The sequence below is a fragment of the Homalodisca vitripennis genome, chromosome 8, assembly GCF_021130785.1.
Source record: "Homalodisca vitripennis isolate AUS2020 chromosome 8, UT_GWSS_2.1, whole genome shotgun sequence".
In the NCBI taxonomy this organism is placed as follows: domain Eukaryota; kingdom Metazoa; phylum Arthropoda; class Insecta; order Hemiptera; family Cicadellidae; genus Homalodisca; species Homalodisca vitripennis.
In genome coordinates, this window is record NC_060214.1 from 7915714 (window position 1) to 7929801 (window position 14088).

The 14088-nt window shown below is 33.5% G+C and overlaps 2 protein-coding genes across 7 annotated transcripts in view; one reads left to right on the forward strand and one right to left on the reverse strand.

Annotated features, from left to right (window-relative positions):
* LOC124367240 overlaps positions 1-14088 on the reverse strand; it is a 78606-nt gene that overhangs the window by 44303 nt on the left and 20215 nt on the right. For 3 of the 5 annotated variants that reach the window (XM_046823925.1, XM_046823923.1, XM_046823924.1), the window contains exon 3: positions 13245-13355. In XM_046823925.1, coding sequence (XP_046679881.1) covers positions 13245-13355 — 111 coding nt within the window. Of the gene's footprint in view, positions 1-1954; positions 2077-13244; positions 13356-14088 lie in introns of those variants that run through there. The other 2 variants (XM_046823926.1, XM_046823927.1) reach the window with 2 other exon arrangements.
* The window catches only part of LOC124367241 (intraflagellar transport protein 43 homolog A), a 64508-nt gene continuing 63762 nt past the window's right edge, over positions 13343-14088 (forward strand). The window contains exon 1 of one of the 2 annotated variants that reach the window (XM_046823931.1): positions 13343-13460. The gene's annotated coding sequence lies outside the window, so the exon portion shown is untranslated. Of the gene's footprint in view, positions 13477-14088 lie in introns of both variants that reach the window. The other variant, XM_046823930.1, reaches the window with a different exon arrangement.

Genomic DNA, 14088 nt, shown 5'->3' on the forward strand with positions numbered 1-14088 from the left:
GGTTGATATGCATATCAAATTAAAGGTCTTTATTAGTAGAGTACAAAGCCGCAAACCCGACCTCAAACGGATGACCGAGTCAAAAATGACAGCCGTTCAAAGATGGCTAGAGTTTGCAACTTAGGTTAATGTAACAAAATACACTGATGAGATTTTTGACTTTAACTTTCCTAACATTAAAAAATGGACATGAGGTGTTTCTTGAGGTGTTTGAGGGTCATTTGAATAACTCATTAAATTGTAAACAGTTTTGGGTTAGTAAAGTTAAAATCAAAAAGCTCATCAGTGTATTTTGTTACATTAACCTAAGTTGCAAACTCTTAGCCATCTTTGAACAGCTGTCATTTTTGACTCGGTTGTCCGTTTGAGGTCAGGTTTGCGGCTCTGTACTCTACTAATATAGACCTTTAATTTGATATGCATATCAACCTATGCTTATATTTAAGATTTTCTTCTGACTCCTAGCGGGCCGCCCCCCTGAGGAAGTAGCGGATCACTGAATATGTGATAAAATAGATTTTTATGTCCAGTAACTTTGTTTAAGGTTTTGTAGCTCTATTTAAAGTATTTTGAAAAATATTTAACCGACCCGGGACTTTTTGGACACCCTGTATACAATTAGACTATAGTCATTCATAGACTAAACGTTTAAAAATGTAAACTGATAATATAAAAGAATGTTTGGGATAACTACAGTAAGAAGAGGCTGGTGAGAGAGAGAGAGGATATTCAAATTTCATGAAGGAATAACATTTTTATTCTGAGCCATCCAGTTATACTGTCAGAATACTGACGTCAGTTACGCAATATTAATTAATTTACTTATTTTTGAATATTTTTGGGGAGTCGGTTGACTATATAGCGCACATGTTAAATTAGATAAGTTTAGGAACATGTTTCTCAATAACCAATAAACATATCAAGATAAGGTTTTTTTAAATGTGCTATTTATTATCTACATTTACAGCACAGCAAATTTCAATAGCATAAATTTAAATATTAAAAATATTTTTTTTAATAAAAGTCAACTTTTATCAATTTTTAAATAAATAACTTTTTTTAAATTATTATTAGACTACATACAACAATTTGCTGTGCTATAAACATTGCTCTAATTACGAGGAACAAAATTTAAAAGAAATTATCAAAATAAGTTGAGTGGTTCTAGAGAAACGTGTTCCTAAACAAAGAGAAACAAGAATTTTCAGAAAACTCTTTTAAAGATTGCATATACATAGCCAAAATATGCTGAAGCCATTTACATAATGTTATATTTGGATGTGATATTGTTGTTGGCCGATTTGAAAAAAAATTGCACCAAATTTAAACAGGGGAGTCTAAAGATTAAAAAAAGCAAATAAAAGTTTTTTGTTTTTTTTTTTAGATTTTTTGTCAACCAACTCCCCTTAAAAGCAGCAATTTTTAGTTTATAAGGTTTGCATATTTTTTTCTTACCAATATACTGATAAAACATTATCAGCGTTATCAGAAAAGATTGCTTCATCCGATAAGGACTGAGCTATTTGAGGCAACAATCGCGCACAGTGGAAACATAACCTTATTACAAAATAGGGGTGGTCTTAATAATCTCTTTTTTTATTATTGATAAATTTATAAGAAGCAAGTTTAGTAGTTTTTATTCTGAGCCTGAACTATATTTAATTGGATAGCATATTTTGTTTGTGAAGGTACAATACGAGTTGCCAATCTATAATTTTAAAAAATCTAAGGATTGTAACTCAAGCAATCTCTAATCTTTCTATACAAATTGGTGACAGTTATAGGATGTTTATTTTAATATTTTAGCCCATTAATTGTTAGAACTAATAATAAAATTATTATTTCGTATATACTGATCCACAGAACACATGGCTAAGTAAAATGGTTGTTTAAGTAAAACAACACATTTAAAACATTTAATGACAAATGTCTAATAATTAACGACTGTACTCACATTTTTGATTCGAAGAAAAACATTTATAACACAAACTACAAACAGTAAACTGAAAAGACTGAGCAATTACAATTACAAACGCCGAAGCGCCAGAGAGACTTGACCGCGAATTGGACTAATTTCCACTTCCGGCAGAGAACAGCGCTCCTGGCGGCAAACGGCGCAACTTACAGTGACGTCACATTCCATTATTGTTGGCAAGGAATGATGAGCCTTTTACGCCGCCAATGCCGTTACAACACTAACCTTTTATATTTTTAAACTAGAAGGTCTGGGTTTGTATGAAAATGTTCGTGTTCACTGTTTAATAGTATGTAATATACAAATATTAAGAAAATTACATTAGCGTAATCGTTTTTCGAATCTGTACTGAATTGTTGCAAAAAAATGTGTACTAAAAAATGTTGTAAAAACAAAATATAAACATTTTGTAATTTTCGTCTTTAAAACTATCAAAAAGCAGCACGAATAGAAATTACGTAACCACAAATTTTATTAAATAAATAAATGGCCTCCTTTCACGGGTTGAAAAAGTTCACCGTTCATTCATTTTAACGTGTTTTCATTTTTTCTATTTCTGAAACGGATTTTACGAATAACCTCAAATTTGTTAACACTATTTTTTTCTTGAAAGCTCCTGTATAAAAAAAGATATCCGATTACATTTACAGAAAGTTGTAATTGACCATAAACATTATTTTCTTTGAGATATTGAATTTTTAAGGAGTAAGTTCTTTAAAATAAAACGAATTCTTGCCTACAAATAGTAAAATAAAATATTGGAGACTTTGCTCACTCATAGTTTGTTTTTAAATTTTGAACAAATATTTATGTATTTCTTCAAAATCTCTGTACGACGAGTATTTATAATTTTAGTTGACAAACACCGTATTGTACATGTTTACACGAAATTGCAATCCAAATAAATGCTTAAAATTACGAAGTCTCCTTTTAAAACGTCATTTGTCTTATCTAATATGAAAAAAATATTTAAATTTGTGTATTCCTTTTTAGAGATTATCAAAAAGAGTATTTATTTATGCCTCATATTTTTAAAGAAAAAGATTATAGATATTGTTTAATATAAACGTCAGAGAATGGTATATTAATCACCGATTCGAAAGTCTACAGGTATGGAGGAAGTGGGTGGTCTGTTTATTTTAAAACTAAGCAGTGACATTATAAATATTCCATATACATTTAAATGTAAGATAACAGATTTCAGTAAATGCGTTGTATTCATTTTGGACTGTGATTTAACGTATTACAAAACTAGCTACATCAAAACGTTGACCCGTTTAACCATCCAATTCCATATAAAAAAGACGAAAAAAAATTTGACAATCGAACGAATTAGAACAGATTAGATTTTTGATAAATCGGTATACAAACTTTCGATTCAGTTAATATTAAAGAAGTAGATACATTGAAAATTAGTAGTAAACGTTTTTCATAACATTTTAGAATAGGTTGAGGTAAAAATTCTCTGAATAAATAAAAAGGGGGACCACAAATTGGGTAGAAAATTCACAAATATCTTCTGAGGTAGCCATTTTGTAGCAAATATAATCTAATTTCTGAAATATAATTATAAGTTTGTGTTCTTTACTTACGGAATTGTGTATGTATTGTGGTGTATACGAAAAAGACTAAGGGAAATGACGATGATAGGATTGAAAAGGCTGATAAGTTAGTCAGAGAAGATAATAAAAAGATAAAGAGTGAGAAGGAGATTATTTTAAAACGAGGAAAGAAAACAATGAGTTTGTTGTATTGTCTTGATTAATTTTAAAGGCAGCAATTTCAAATATAAATAGAGCTTCTGGCTGGGTTGGAAGAACGAGGTACATTTTGTAACAATAGAAATATTAATTTATTGAATGTCGTAATAAAAGGAAATAACATAAATGTTAACTTTAGAACGGGGGTATTTTGAGATATGAATGCCATATTTGGTTAAGTTATTTATGTGGGAAATTTTCACGACATGCTACTATGATAACAATAATTGTAATAAATTAATATTGTATACAGAATCTACCTGAAAGCTGCTATACAATCATATTTCAACACTGTTTTTCAAAAACAATGGTTTTAAAATTGTATTTATGACCTTTTCAACAACTATCAAGAAACAAAACAAAAAAACGTTGACGTTTACAAATCTTTACCTAAGAATTGTAGTACGAAATGTCAAATAGTGCAGACTATAGTAAATTAAAGTAAAAACTATTGTATGAAATAAAAAAATAATAAGCGATTTGTAAGTTGTTAATTATTGTATATATTATATTATACAGTATATCTGAAGATATATTTTACACGAATATTTCGAATACACCTTTTAAAAATAGCATCTTTCAAGTTTTCCAGTACACTGCGTCAAAACTGAAAAACCTCTAAGGCTACCTGTAAAAAATGTATTTCTCCTCATAAATGGGATAGGTGAGCAAAAGACTTTAAACAGTCATCTGATCATATGACACCTCATACAGAAGATTTTGATAAGATAAGCAGAATAGTGAAAAATAAAGATCTTTTAGTAGATTTCATCCATGAAAACATCGAATTGAATTTAGAATTTTACTTTTGTTCAAACAGTACCCACTTTGGACAGATGTGAAAAATCTCTAGTGTAGTTTTTGTGGCATTTAGAGGTTTAATTTGAGTTTTACTTGATGGAGGGTTACATTTAAAAGATCCCAACAGTTCAAAAGTTAATGGTGCGGGGAATTTTCTTTGAGTTAACACACATGAAAATTCCTCCTCAATAAAGAAAGCCTAATGAATGTGTTCCATGTTCCACTGCATTCTGCTCGCTTGTCATTAGAACCATTCTGAGCGTGTTTGAACAGCGGCACGATGGAATGCTTATCACATTATCAGCTGGTGTGATAACAGTTGCAAATGTGTCTGCAGTTGCCGATGATAATGATAACGACCTTGGCAGTCGCTTTGCTTTGGAACGTTTAAACCTGGCTTGGCTCTGTTAGTAGGCGAATAACTTTGAGCATTTAGTTTTTCCTCCACGTAAAGTAAAAAGGAATTGGAGCAGAAAAAATATCCTTTCGTACAAAGAGTTTTAAATTCGCTTGAAGAAATTAAAATAATCGGTTATAAAAAGGTGATTTGGAAACGTTTTCCACGTAACTGTGGGATAAACTTTAGGATTCTATCGTTGAATCAATTTAGTTCAGTGATCTCCGTTGTATGGTGCATATTCAAGGTATGGTTGCTGGTCTTTAACCAACAGGTCACGGATTCGATTCCCGAGAAGGTTAATAAAATCCTCAAATGGGTTTGGTCCTTTTCCCATGGAAAACCTTACGTAAAATGCAATTAGTATTTTAAAAAAAACCTCCTAAAGTGTGCATATAACGGGTGTGCAATTTCACACCCCATACGTTTATTTTTTATCCTAATAATATTATAAATGCGAAAGTGCCTTTGTTTGTTTTGTTTTCACGCGTCAACTTCTGAACCAATTGTACTGCAATTTTACATGGACATTTTTGCGGTTCCTGGGATGAATATAGGCCTACTCTTGTTTCGAAAATACGACCGGGCTACGCCCCACTGGTCTTTAAAATAACAAAAAAAAATATTGGTCTCTAAAGACGAATTGCACGAGTCTATCAAATGTAATCAGCTGTTATGTGTTAACATTGATATAATTTGTTCTGAATTTGTTTACATTTGTATTAAGTAAAAATTGTATAAAGACTAATCTTAGTTTAAAAATTGTAGTTACTTCAAAAAGTAGATATATATAGGTGCAGTAATAATGTACCAAGTTTTATTGCTTTACCTGTAATCGTTCGGGCATTATCAAGCCCGTGCTGGAATTTTTATACACCCTGTATATTAGTCTAGAACCGAGAAACGGTTTGAATTGTGTAGGCTCGGAATCTGTAATGTTTCTTGAAATGTTTGACAGTTGGTGGATGAAAGTAGGTACTGTAAGGGTCAGAGTATACGGTTAGCTAACGTAGATTACACATTTAGTTACGTGTTTGACAGTTGGTGGATGAAAGTAGGTACTGTAAGGGTCAGAGTATACGGTTAGCTAACGTAGATTACACATTTAGTTACGTGTTTGACAGTTGGTGGATGAAAGTAGGTACTGTAAGGGTCAGAGTATACGGTTAGCTAACGTAGATTACACATTTAGTTACGTGTTTGACAGTTGGTGGATGAAAGTAGGTACTGTAAGGGTCAGAGTATACGGTTAGCTAACGTAGATTACACATTTATTTACGTGTTTGACAGTTGGTGGATGAAAGTAGGTACTGTAAGGGTCAGAGTATACGGTTAGCTAACGTAGATTACACATTTATTTACGTGTTTGACAGTTGGTGGATGAAAGTAGGTACTGTAAGGGTCAGAGTATACGGTTAGCTAACGTAGATTACACATTTATTTACGTGTTTGACAGTTGGTGGATGAAAGTAGGTACTGTAAGGGTCAGAGTATACGGTTAGCTAACGTAGATTACACATTTATTTACGTGTTTGACAGTTGGTGGATGAAAGTAGGTACTGTAAGGGTCAGAGTATACGGTTAGCTAACGTAGATTACACATTTATTTACGTGTTTGACAGTTGGTGGATGAAAGTAGGTACTGTAAGGGTCAGAGTATACGGTTTAGCTAACGTAGATTACACATTTATTTACGTGTTTGACAGTTGGTGGATGAAAGTAGGTACTGTAAGGGTCAGAGTATACGGTTAGATAACGTAGATTACACATTTATTTACGTGTTTGGCAGTTGGTTTTTAAGTGTATATATGTCATGTTCATATTTTAACCGTTTCGATTTTTACCATTTTGACTTTCAACATAGCTAGAGTAGCTAAAGATCGATTTCTTTTCTTAGAGGAAATTCCTCTATGATTTAAGAAATACCTGGTAGTGAGCTTACGCTTACTGCAATACAGATTTACTCTCAGGTTAAAGACTTTATAAGAGCAAAATATGTTTAAAGTAGCAGTTATCCGCTGCTTCCAAGCAATTTAATAGACGTGCACGTTTATGACCACTGCTTGTTCAAACGAATTAAATTTCCAACGCCAATGTTTAGTTTGCCGTGTTGCCACGATCAAGAAAATACGCAGAAAAGTTTATAATTAAGGCCATTTGTATTTACTTCGTTCTTACTCCACAGATAAGAGAAGCCTACTTCTTTTAAAAGAGAACTAAGAAGGGTTTTTTATCAGTATTTAAATTTATAGTAAATTTTTAAAATATTTTAGAACATTTAAAACTGGAATTCGTACATTAGTTCAAATCAATATTCTAGCGAAATTTCATCTGGCATAGTTCTTGTGGACTGTTTCAATGGCGATCTTCGGAGTCAAGTTCTGACCTACGACATTATCACGACAGTTTAAAAGATCGTTCGGGAGTTACCAAGCCAGTGCGGAATTTTGTTACACCCTGTATATGATCAAAATAGGGAAATTTTCTTTAAATTTTTAACAGCACATTACACACATACGGATGTTTTATCTGTTATGAAATTCGTCATGTAGATTTATTTATCAATACCCCAAGAAAATCTGTTTTAAAATGTTTTGCCTTTTTTAAACCGAGACATAATTGTTTTTTTACATAATAAGATGGGTGATTTGATCTATAAAAGTAGTTAACTGTTTAGAACTACAGGTAATAACACTATCATCATAGCTAGCTAGTAAACCGATTCAATTAAAAAAAAAAAAAAAACTATTAGCCTAGGTACATTTCACTTTGCAGTAAAACGCTGTAGAACCCAAATACATAGTGACTATGGTAAAGAAAAAAGGTGGACGATAACATTTCCAGGGGCGGATTCAGTTCTGTTTTCGGGGGGGGGGGGGCACTTAGATTTTAGTTTACCATTATTTTTTCTTTACTGTATTAGGTGATTTTGCAATTCAATACAAAAAAATGTTTACAAAGTACAAAGTTTTGTTTATTTTATTTTGGTTACAATACGAGAGTTTTTCATCAGGATTTTTTCAAAATTAACCCCCATGGCCCCTCCTGAGGGTCCATCACTGAACATCTCTCAAATTAAAGGAGAAATTTGTGCCGTACTTCGAAACTATTTCTTCTTCCTACAAGTTAAACAGTAACTCACCGTTCGTACTGGGTACGTAGGAATTGAATCTAAAAAATAAACTATTTATGAAATACAACAAAATTAAAGAACTGAAGTAAAAAAAAACTTGTACATTGTTTCATTATGTATCACAATATTGATTTCCGTAGCGATTTGATACGTGTAATAGGATAGAGATGACCAGCTCGCCCCCGAGTATGAAGCCTTAGTAGGCTGCTATGACGGGGCTATGTGGCAAAATAGAACCATCTTGTCAGAGATAATACTGTAAATATACCTCTATTGCTTCTACTTGTCTGTTTGGCCTTTTACGTTAAAAATACAATTGGCTGAGCGTTAGCGAAGCCTGTCAATCGAGAACTGGAAAACGTTCATATATGTCTGTCCGTCCGCATGATATATAGATAAGAAACAGACTTATAGACTTGAAATTTCGCATGAAGATTAAATTTTATAAGGTAACATTAGTAGTAGGCCTAACATATGTGACACGTGATTTGGCGTAGTTCTTAACCTAGTTCTTAATCGGGTTTTAGTTCGGAGAATTTCCTAAGATTTTAAAGCCGTATCCCTTTGGGATAACTGCCCTTAAGACGAAAAAAAGGAAAATGTTTTGTGTAACAGGCGTTTTTAAGTAGAACATGTAGACATTTTTTATTGGGGCAGACATAAAAATGTGATTTTTACAGTATATAGGCTACGTGAACTATAATTTCAATGAACGACACGTTTTTACTTATTTATACTGAGGGAGATTTCATTTTTTTTTATCAAATATAATTTACGGAAATAAAATATGTTTTTTTTTAGTACAAAGTACTTAAGAAAATTACATTTTTTAAGGATGAAAAAAATATAATCCTATTTTGTCCTTTTTTCCTACTTTCAACAACACTCTCATGTCCTTATTCTTCGATACAACTAGTAATCCTTATCTTTAGTTGTTCTTTTTACCTAGTTAAAATATGCCCCAAATATATGCTTAAAATGTTTTACAACTTTTGAATGATCAATACAAATTGTATTTTTCCTTTCTTAAAAAGTATTCAATACATTTTAGTACGAATAATTATGTATCAAAAATACGAATTAATAAATGTAATATTACTTGGTACTGTTATAATTATATGCTTTAATCTTAGTCTTTTTAAAAATTTAACAATGTACTCTGATAACAAAACATATAAAAATTTTACGTTTAATCTCAAAGATGTCTTCTTTTTTAGTGAATTCTTTCCAGATAAATGGCACTACGGGGTCAAACCCAATAAATTTGTAAAGTTGTATTGAATTTCCCGCCATAGAAGCCCAGACTCTTTAACCGAGGGAGGTACGCTTTTATGTACTCCGCCTAGTGAATTCGTTCATAAACTGGTAGTATAACGGGTACGGCGGTTATCGCGAGATAACCAAATCAAGCAACGTCGAGCGTGGCTGCTGCATGGATTGGTGACCGCTGAGCGATCCTGTCCTTGCAAGCAGCCCGCCTGCCCGGCCATTGGTGGTGGTTCGGAAGTCACTTTTAATTCATTAGTCCCCAGGTTAAGTGTTAGAGAGGGCTTCTTAGCCTTAACTTTGCCTGGTAAAATAAGTCATTACTTTTAATGGACAAACGAATTAGTCTGCATACGTAAACCAGAAAAAATAACACTGAGGAACACCATACATAATGGAGTTATAAATGGTGTAATGAGTAATATGATGATACACGTTTCCTGTTCAGACGTTAAGGAATTTATTACACTTAGACATATCTAATTGTTATATTATATTTACTACAGGATATTGTCATATTACGAGCTTGTTGCTCCAGCCCAAAGTTTGGTGTAAGACAGAATCTAATATGGCCAAATGACCAAGAGGAAAGTACTCCTCATGGGCTTAATCCCGATACCGTATGCTACAATAGAAGCATTTTATCGAGATCCGGCAGTTGGTGTACATGCAAAGAAAGTCGCACCTCCAATTTGGTTGTCTGATCTGTGTTCTTAAAACTGCCAGATGGAAAATTTAAAAAAACCAACACAATTTGTTGCTTTCAGAAATCTTTTTATTTTTATTAAACTCGAACAGCTACAATAACGGGAGTTGCTTTATAAGTTAGCTTGTTTATTTTCCTACTGTTTACAAAAAATAACTTCGTGTTTTTTCGTCAACAACGAAACTGGTACCGGCTCTCTGAGCTTTTCAATAAAGTTACAACTTTGAACATCCATAACTCGAAAACTTGTGATCCGACTTGGACAAGATTTTTACACGAGATAGTTAAAAATGCTGTTTTTAAGTATAATATAACATTTCAGATTTATATGAGGTAAAAGTTGTTATACAATCTTAACTTTTACGCTTGACCGGACAGAGGGTCTTTTTCGTTTAAGGGCCAGCACAAAAGACCCTAGCTTGCCTATTCAAAACTCAGATCACGCGATGCTTGCCCGCTGCGCAGCGCTTTGCGCTGCTTGCTCTTTTAGAAAGAAAATTAACTCGAGCTTGCAAAGTCCAAGCCCAGATCAACTCACCACGCTAAAACTCAGAACATAACTAACGCAGGTTACATTACAGGCAAAAGATAAGCGGCGCGCGTTTATCACTGAAAAGATAGGACGAGTTTATACTAGAAGTAGTACCTGGACTACTGCCCTACGAACTAATAACACCAAAAAAACGATTAAATGCACTGTCAGTCAGGTATAATATGTTTGTAAGGTGCTGGCCCTTAAAAGAAAAAGACCCCGGACAGATACAAAATGCCGATCTCAAAGTCATTGTCTTGTCTACGTTATTTTGTAAATCACTATTTTAAACGCAAGTTTTATTACTTTTTATTTGTTTATTACTTGCACGTTAGCGGCAAGCACCAGACTGCCCAGGGCTACGTTTGCGTGGCAAGGACTCGTTCGTATCCCGATGCTCTGAGAGTTACCATACGAGAGATGTTCGCACGAAAGTCGTTCACCGAGTTTTCTCTCGAACCGAAGCGAGCTGTGACGTGTATAGTCCCATCCCACGCTGCTGGAGCTGGATATCTCCAGACTAACAAGCCGTTCCAGCTCATTAAGTCTCATCTCGGATCCTTCATTAATGTGAAATCGTTTTGCAGAAGGATGAGAACAAATACGCGAGTCTTGTAGGCATTTCAAAACAACTGAAATCAATTTCAATGTATTTATTGACAAATTTATAGGTCCAGTAATATGTTTATGTACGAGCTAAATTAATTTCAATTGACCTCGCAGGGGCGTATATAACGGGGGCTCGGACCCCCCCCCCCGAAATTTTGAAAGACAAACATAAAAATTGCACACAGTAATTTTTTAAGCTAGAACACATTTATGAGGTCCTAAAACTCAACGATTTCCCGGGTGAAGATTCTCAAATTATTTTCGAAGAAAATTTATTTCTGGGGGGGGGGGGAGAGAGGAGAGTTCTAATTCCCTGGGTGACTGGGAAGTATAAAATACCCCCAAATTATACAGGCTCAGGAATCTTCCAACTGGAAATTCTTGAAGTTTAATACCTCATAAATGTGTTCTAGCTTAAAAGAAACTACTAGGTGGAATTATTATGTATGTCTTTCAAAATTTCGGGGGGGGGGGACCTTCAGGCCCCTTATTATATACACCCGTGGGACCTCATGTAACTAATAACTTCCCACCCATAATGAATCCTAGATCCACCACTGAATTTAAATAACTAAAATTATATCTGCCAAAATTCATTGCTCTCAGCCAACAAAATAACTCAGGAAGGAAAAAATGTCTCCAAATATTTTCTTCATCTCTATTCTAAGTATCACTGCAGTATTGTCAGCCACAGAATCCAATATAGCCTCAATGTTGACCTATTATCATTTCAAGGGATTCTCCTATCCCATGGGGATTGGGAAAGGAATCAGAAGATATCATGTAAATGATGGCATAGGTTACAGTGTATAGATTATAGTTGTAAAAGTTAATCTTTGAGCTACTTAAAAGAATTGGAAATACGTGTTGCAATAAATTTAGATGATTTGGATTCAGCCGATTTTGATGGCACGAACCAAAAGGAAATAGCCGGTACTCAACAACTTACGGGAAGAATAAGCTTGCATCTGTTTTACAATGGCGGTACAATGCAGCTCACGATCAAGTAAGTAAAACACACCACATTTCTAATATTTATCAAAATACTTTGCAATATTACTATTATTATGCTATAGAATATGTGAGTTAATTAAAATAGTATTTTTATGTGTTAAAAATACGTTTATGCAGTTTTTTATATTCTTACAATTGAACGAAAGGCCACTCTACTTTCACTCAAGACTCTACTCACAATATTTCTGTTCGTCTCAAACCAGTAAAATCGATAGTAATAATCCAAGAGAGTAATAATCAATATATTAATTATTCCAAGAGAGCAAAAATAATAACACAATCAACAAACGTACAATAGGGGCGTACCCTTATTTCTATTAAGAATAAAATAGACGGTATTCAGAACATAATGTAAATAAAGAAAATATAATGTGTCTTACAAATATTTTTTAGAATGTAATGGTTTGAGTTGTACCTGACTTAACATACCCTTAAAGTAAAACTGAAACACGGAAGGGGTTCCCCATATAACCACGGGGTACGCTCCTGCGGCCGGATACATTTATACTGTTTAAAGTTGCACACTTGATAATTCCAACAGCGGAAAACAGGATAGGGGATATTCCTAATGCGGATAATCTAAATACGGATAATCAGAATGCGGATAATCCGAATACTGATAATCCGAATACGAATAAACCGAAACGCATAAACCGAATACTGATAATCCGAATACGGATAATCCGAATACTGATAATCTGAATACTGATAATCCGAATACGAATAATACAAATACTGATAATCGGAATACTGAAAATCCGAATACTGATAATGCGAATACAGATAATCTGAATACTGATAATCCGAATACTAATAATACAAATACTGATAATCGGAATACTGATAATCCGAATACTGATAATGCGAATACGAATAACCCGAATACGGATAGTCCTAATACTAATAATTGGAATACTGATAATACATACTGATAATCTGAATACTGATAATACGAATAGGTATAATTCGAATACTGATAATCCGTACTTCATTATGTATACAGTCGTTGGATAATATGAACTCAGATAATTCTTAGTGTACTGTTACTAACCTGGAGGGGCGGTTGCTGGTGGAAGAGGTGGGGGAGTTGAGGGCGAATGTTGACTCTGTTAAGGGAGAAGTCCATCTGCGTGTAGCTGCGACGCAGTTCCCCACCCGCCATCTTGAACAGACACAAAGTACACGCTCTCAGCTGTGGGTACTGCAGTTTATAACAATGCAGATCAGACCGCCTTTCTCACACTTCACTGGATGAAATTGTTCCCAGGTCTGTTCTTAAACGCGTAAGTAATTTACATAATATCTAGTTACCTTTTTACTGTTAGCAAATCGAACCGTGCTTCATTATAACCTCACTTGTAGTAGTAGTGTAAACATTGGTTGATGGCACCCCTAGAATTCGATCCTGGCATTGGAACAATACTCTAATGTCTCCCCTATAATTCCTCCCGGTTTCCTTATAATAAACCTCATTAAAATGATAAAAAAATGTTTTTATTACAGGCGAAATTTGGACTATACATTCCTCTTTACCAATTAACCTCAAAATAAATTAAACTAACATATACATACATTTATAACTGAACATAAATCCATTTATTTATATAATATATTAAATGGACCTTAGCTTAAAAAACAAGTGTCAATAATTAATGTAACTTTATACATATTTATACTACTATTATTACAAGACACAATCCATTCATGTCATAAGTCAGTGAACTAGCAGAGATCGAGTTGAAAGATTGATTTCAACCAAAACATAAACGGCTTAGCTCAAGAATCACAGCCAAATAACTTAAATATGAGACAAACTATTGTACCTGAAATCATAAGTGTTAAATATTTGACTAAGAAAGAAAATCCTGAAGATTTTGCATTTTTTTAGAAGTCCA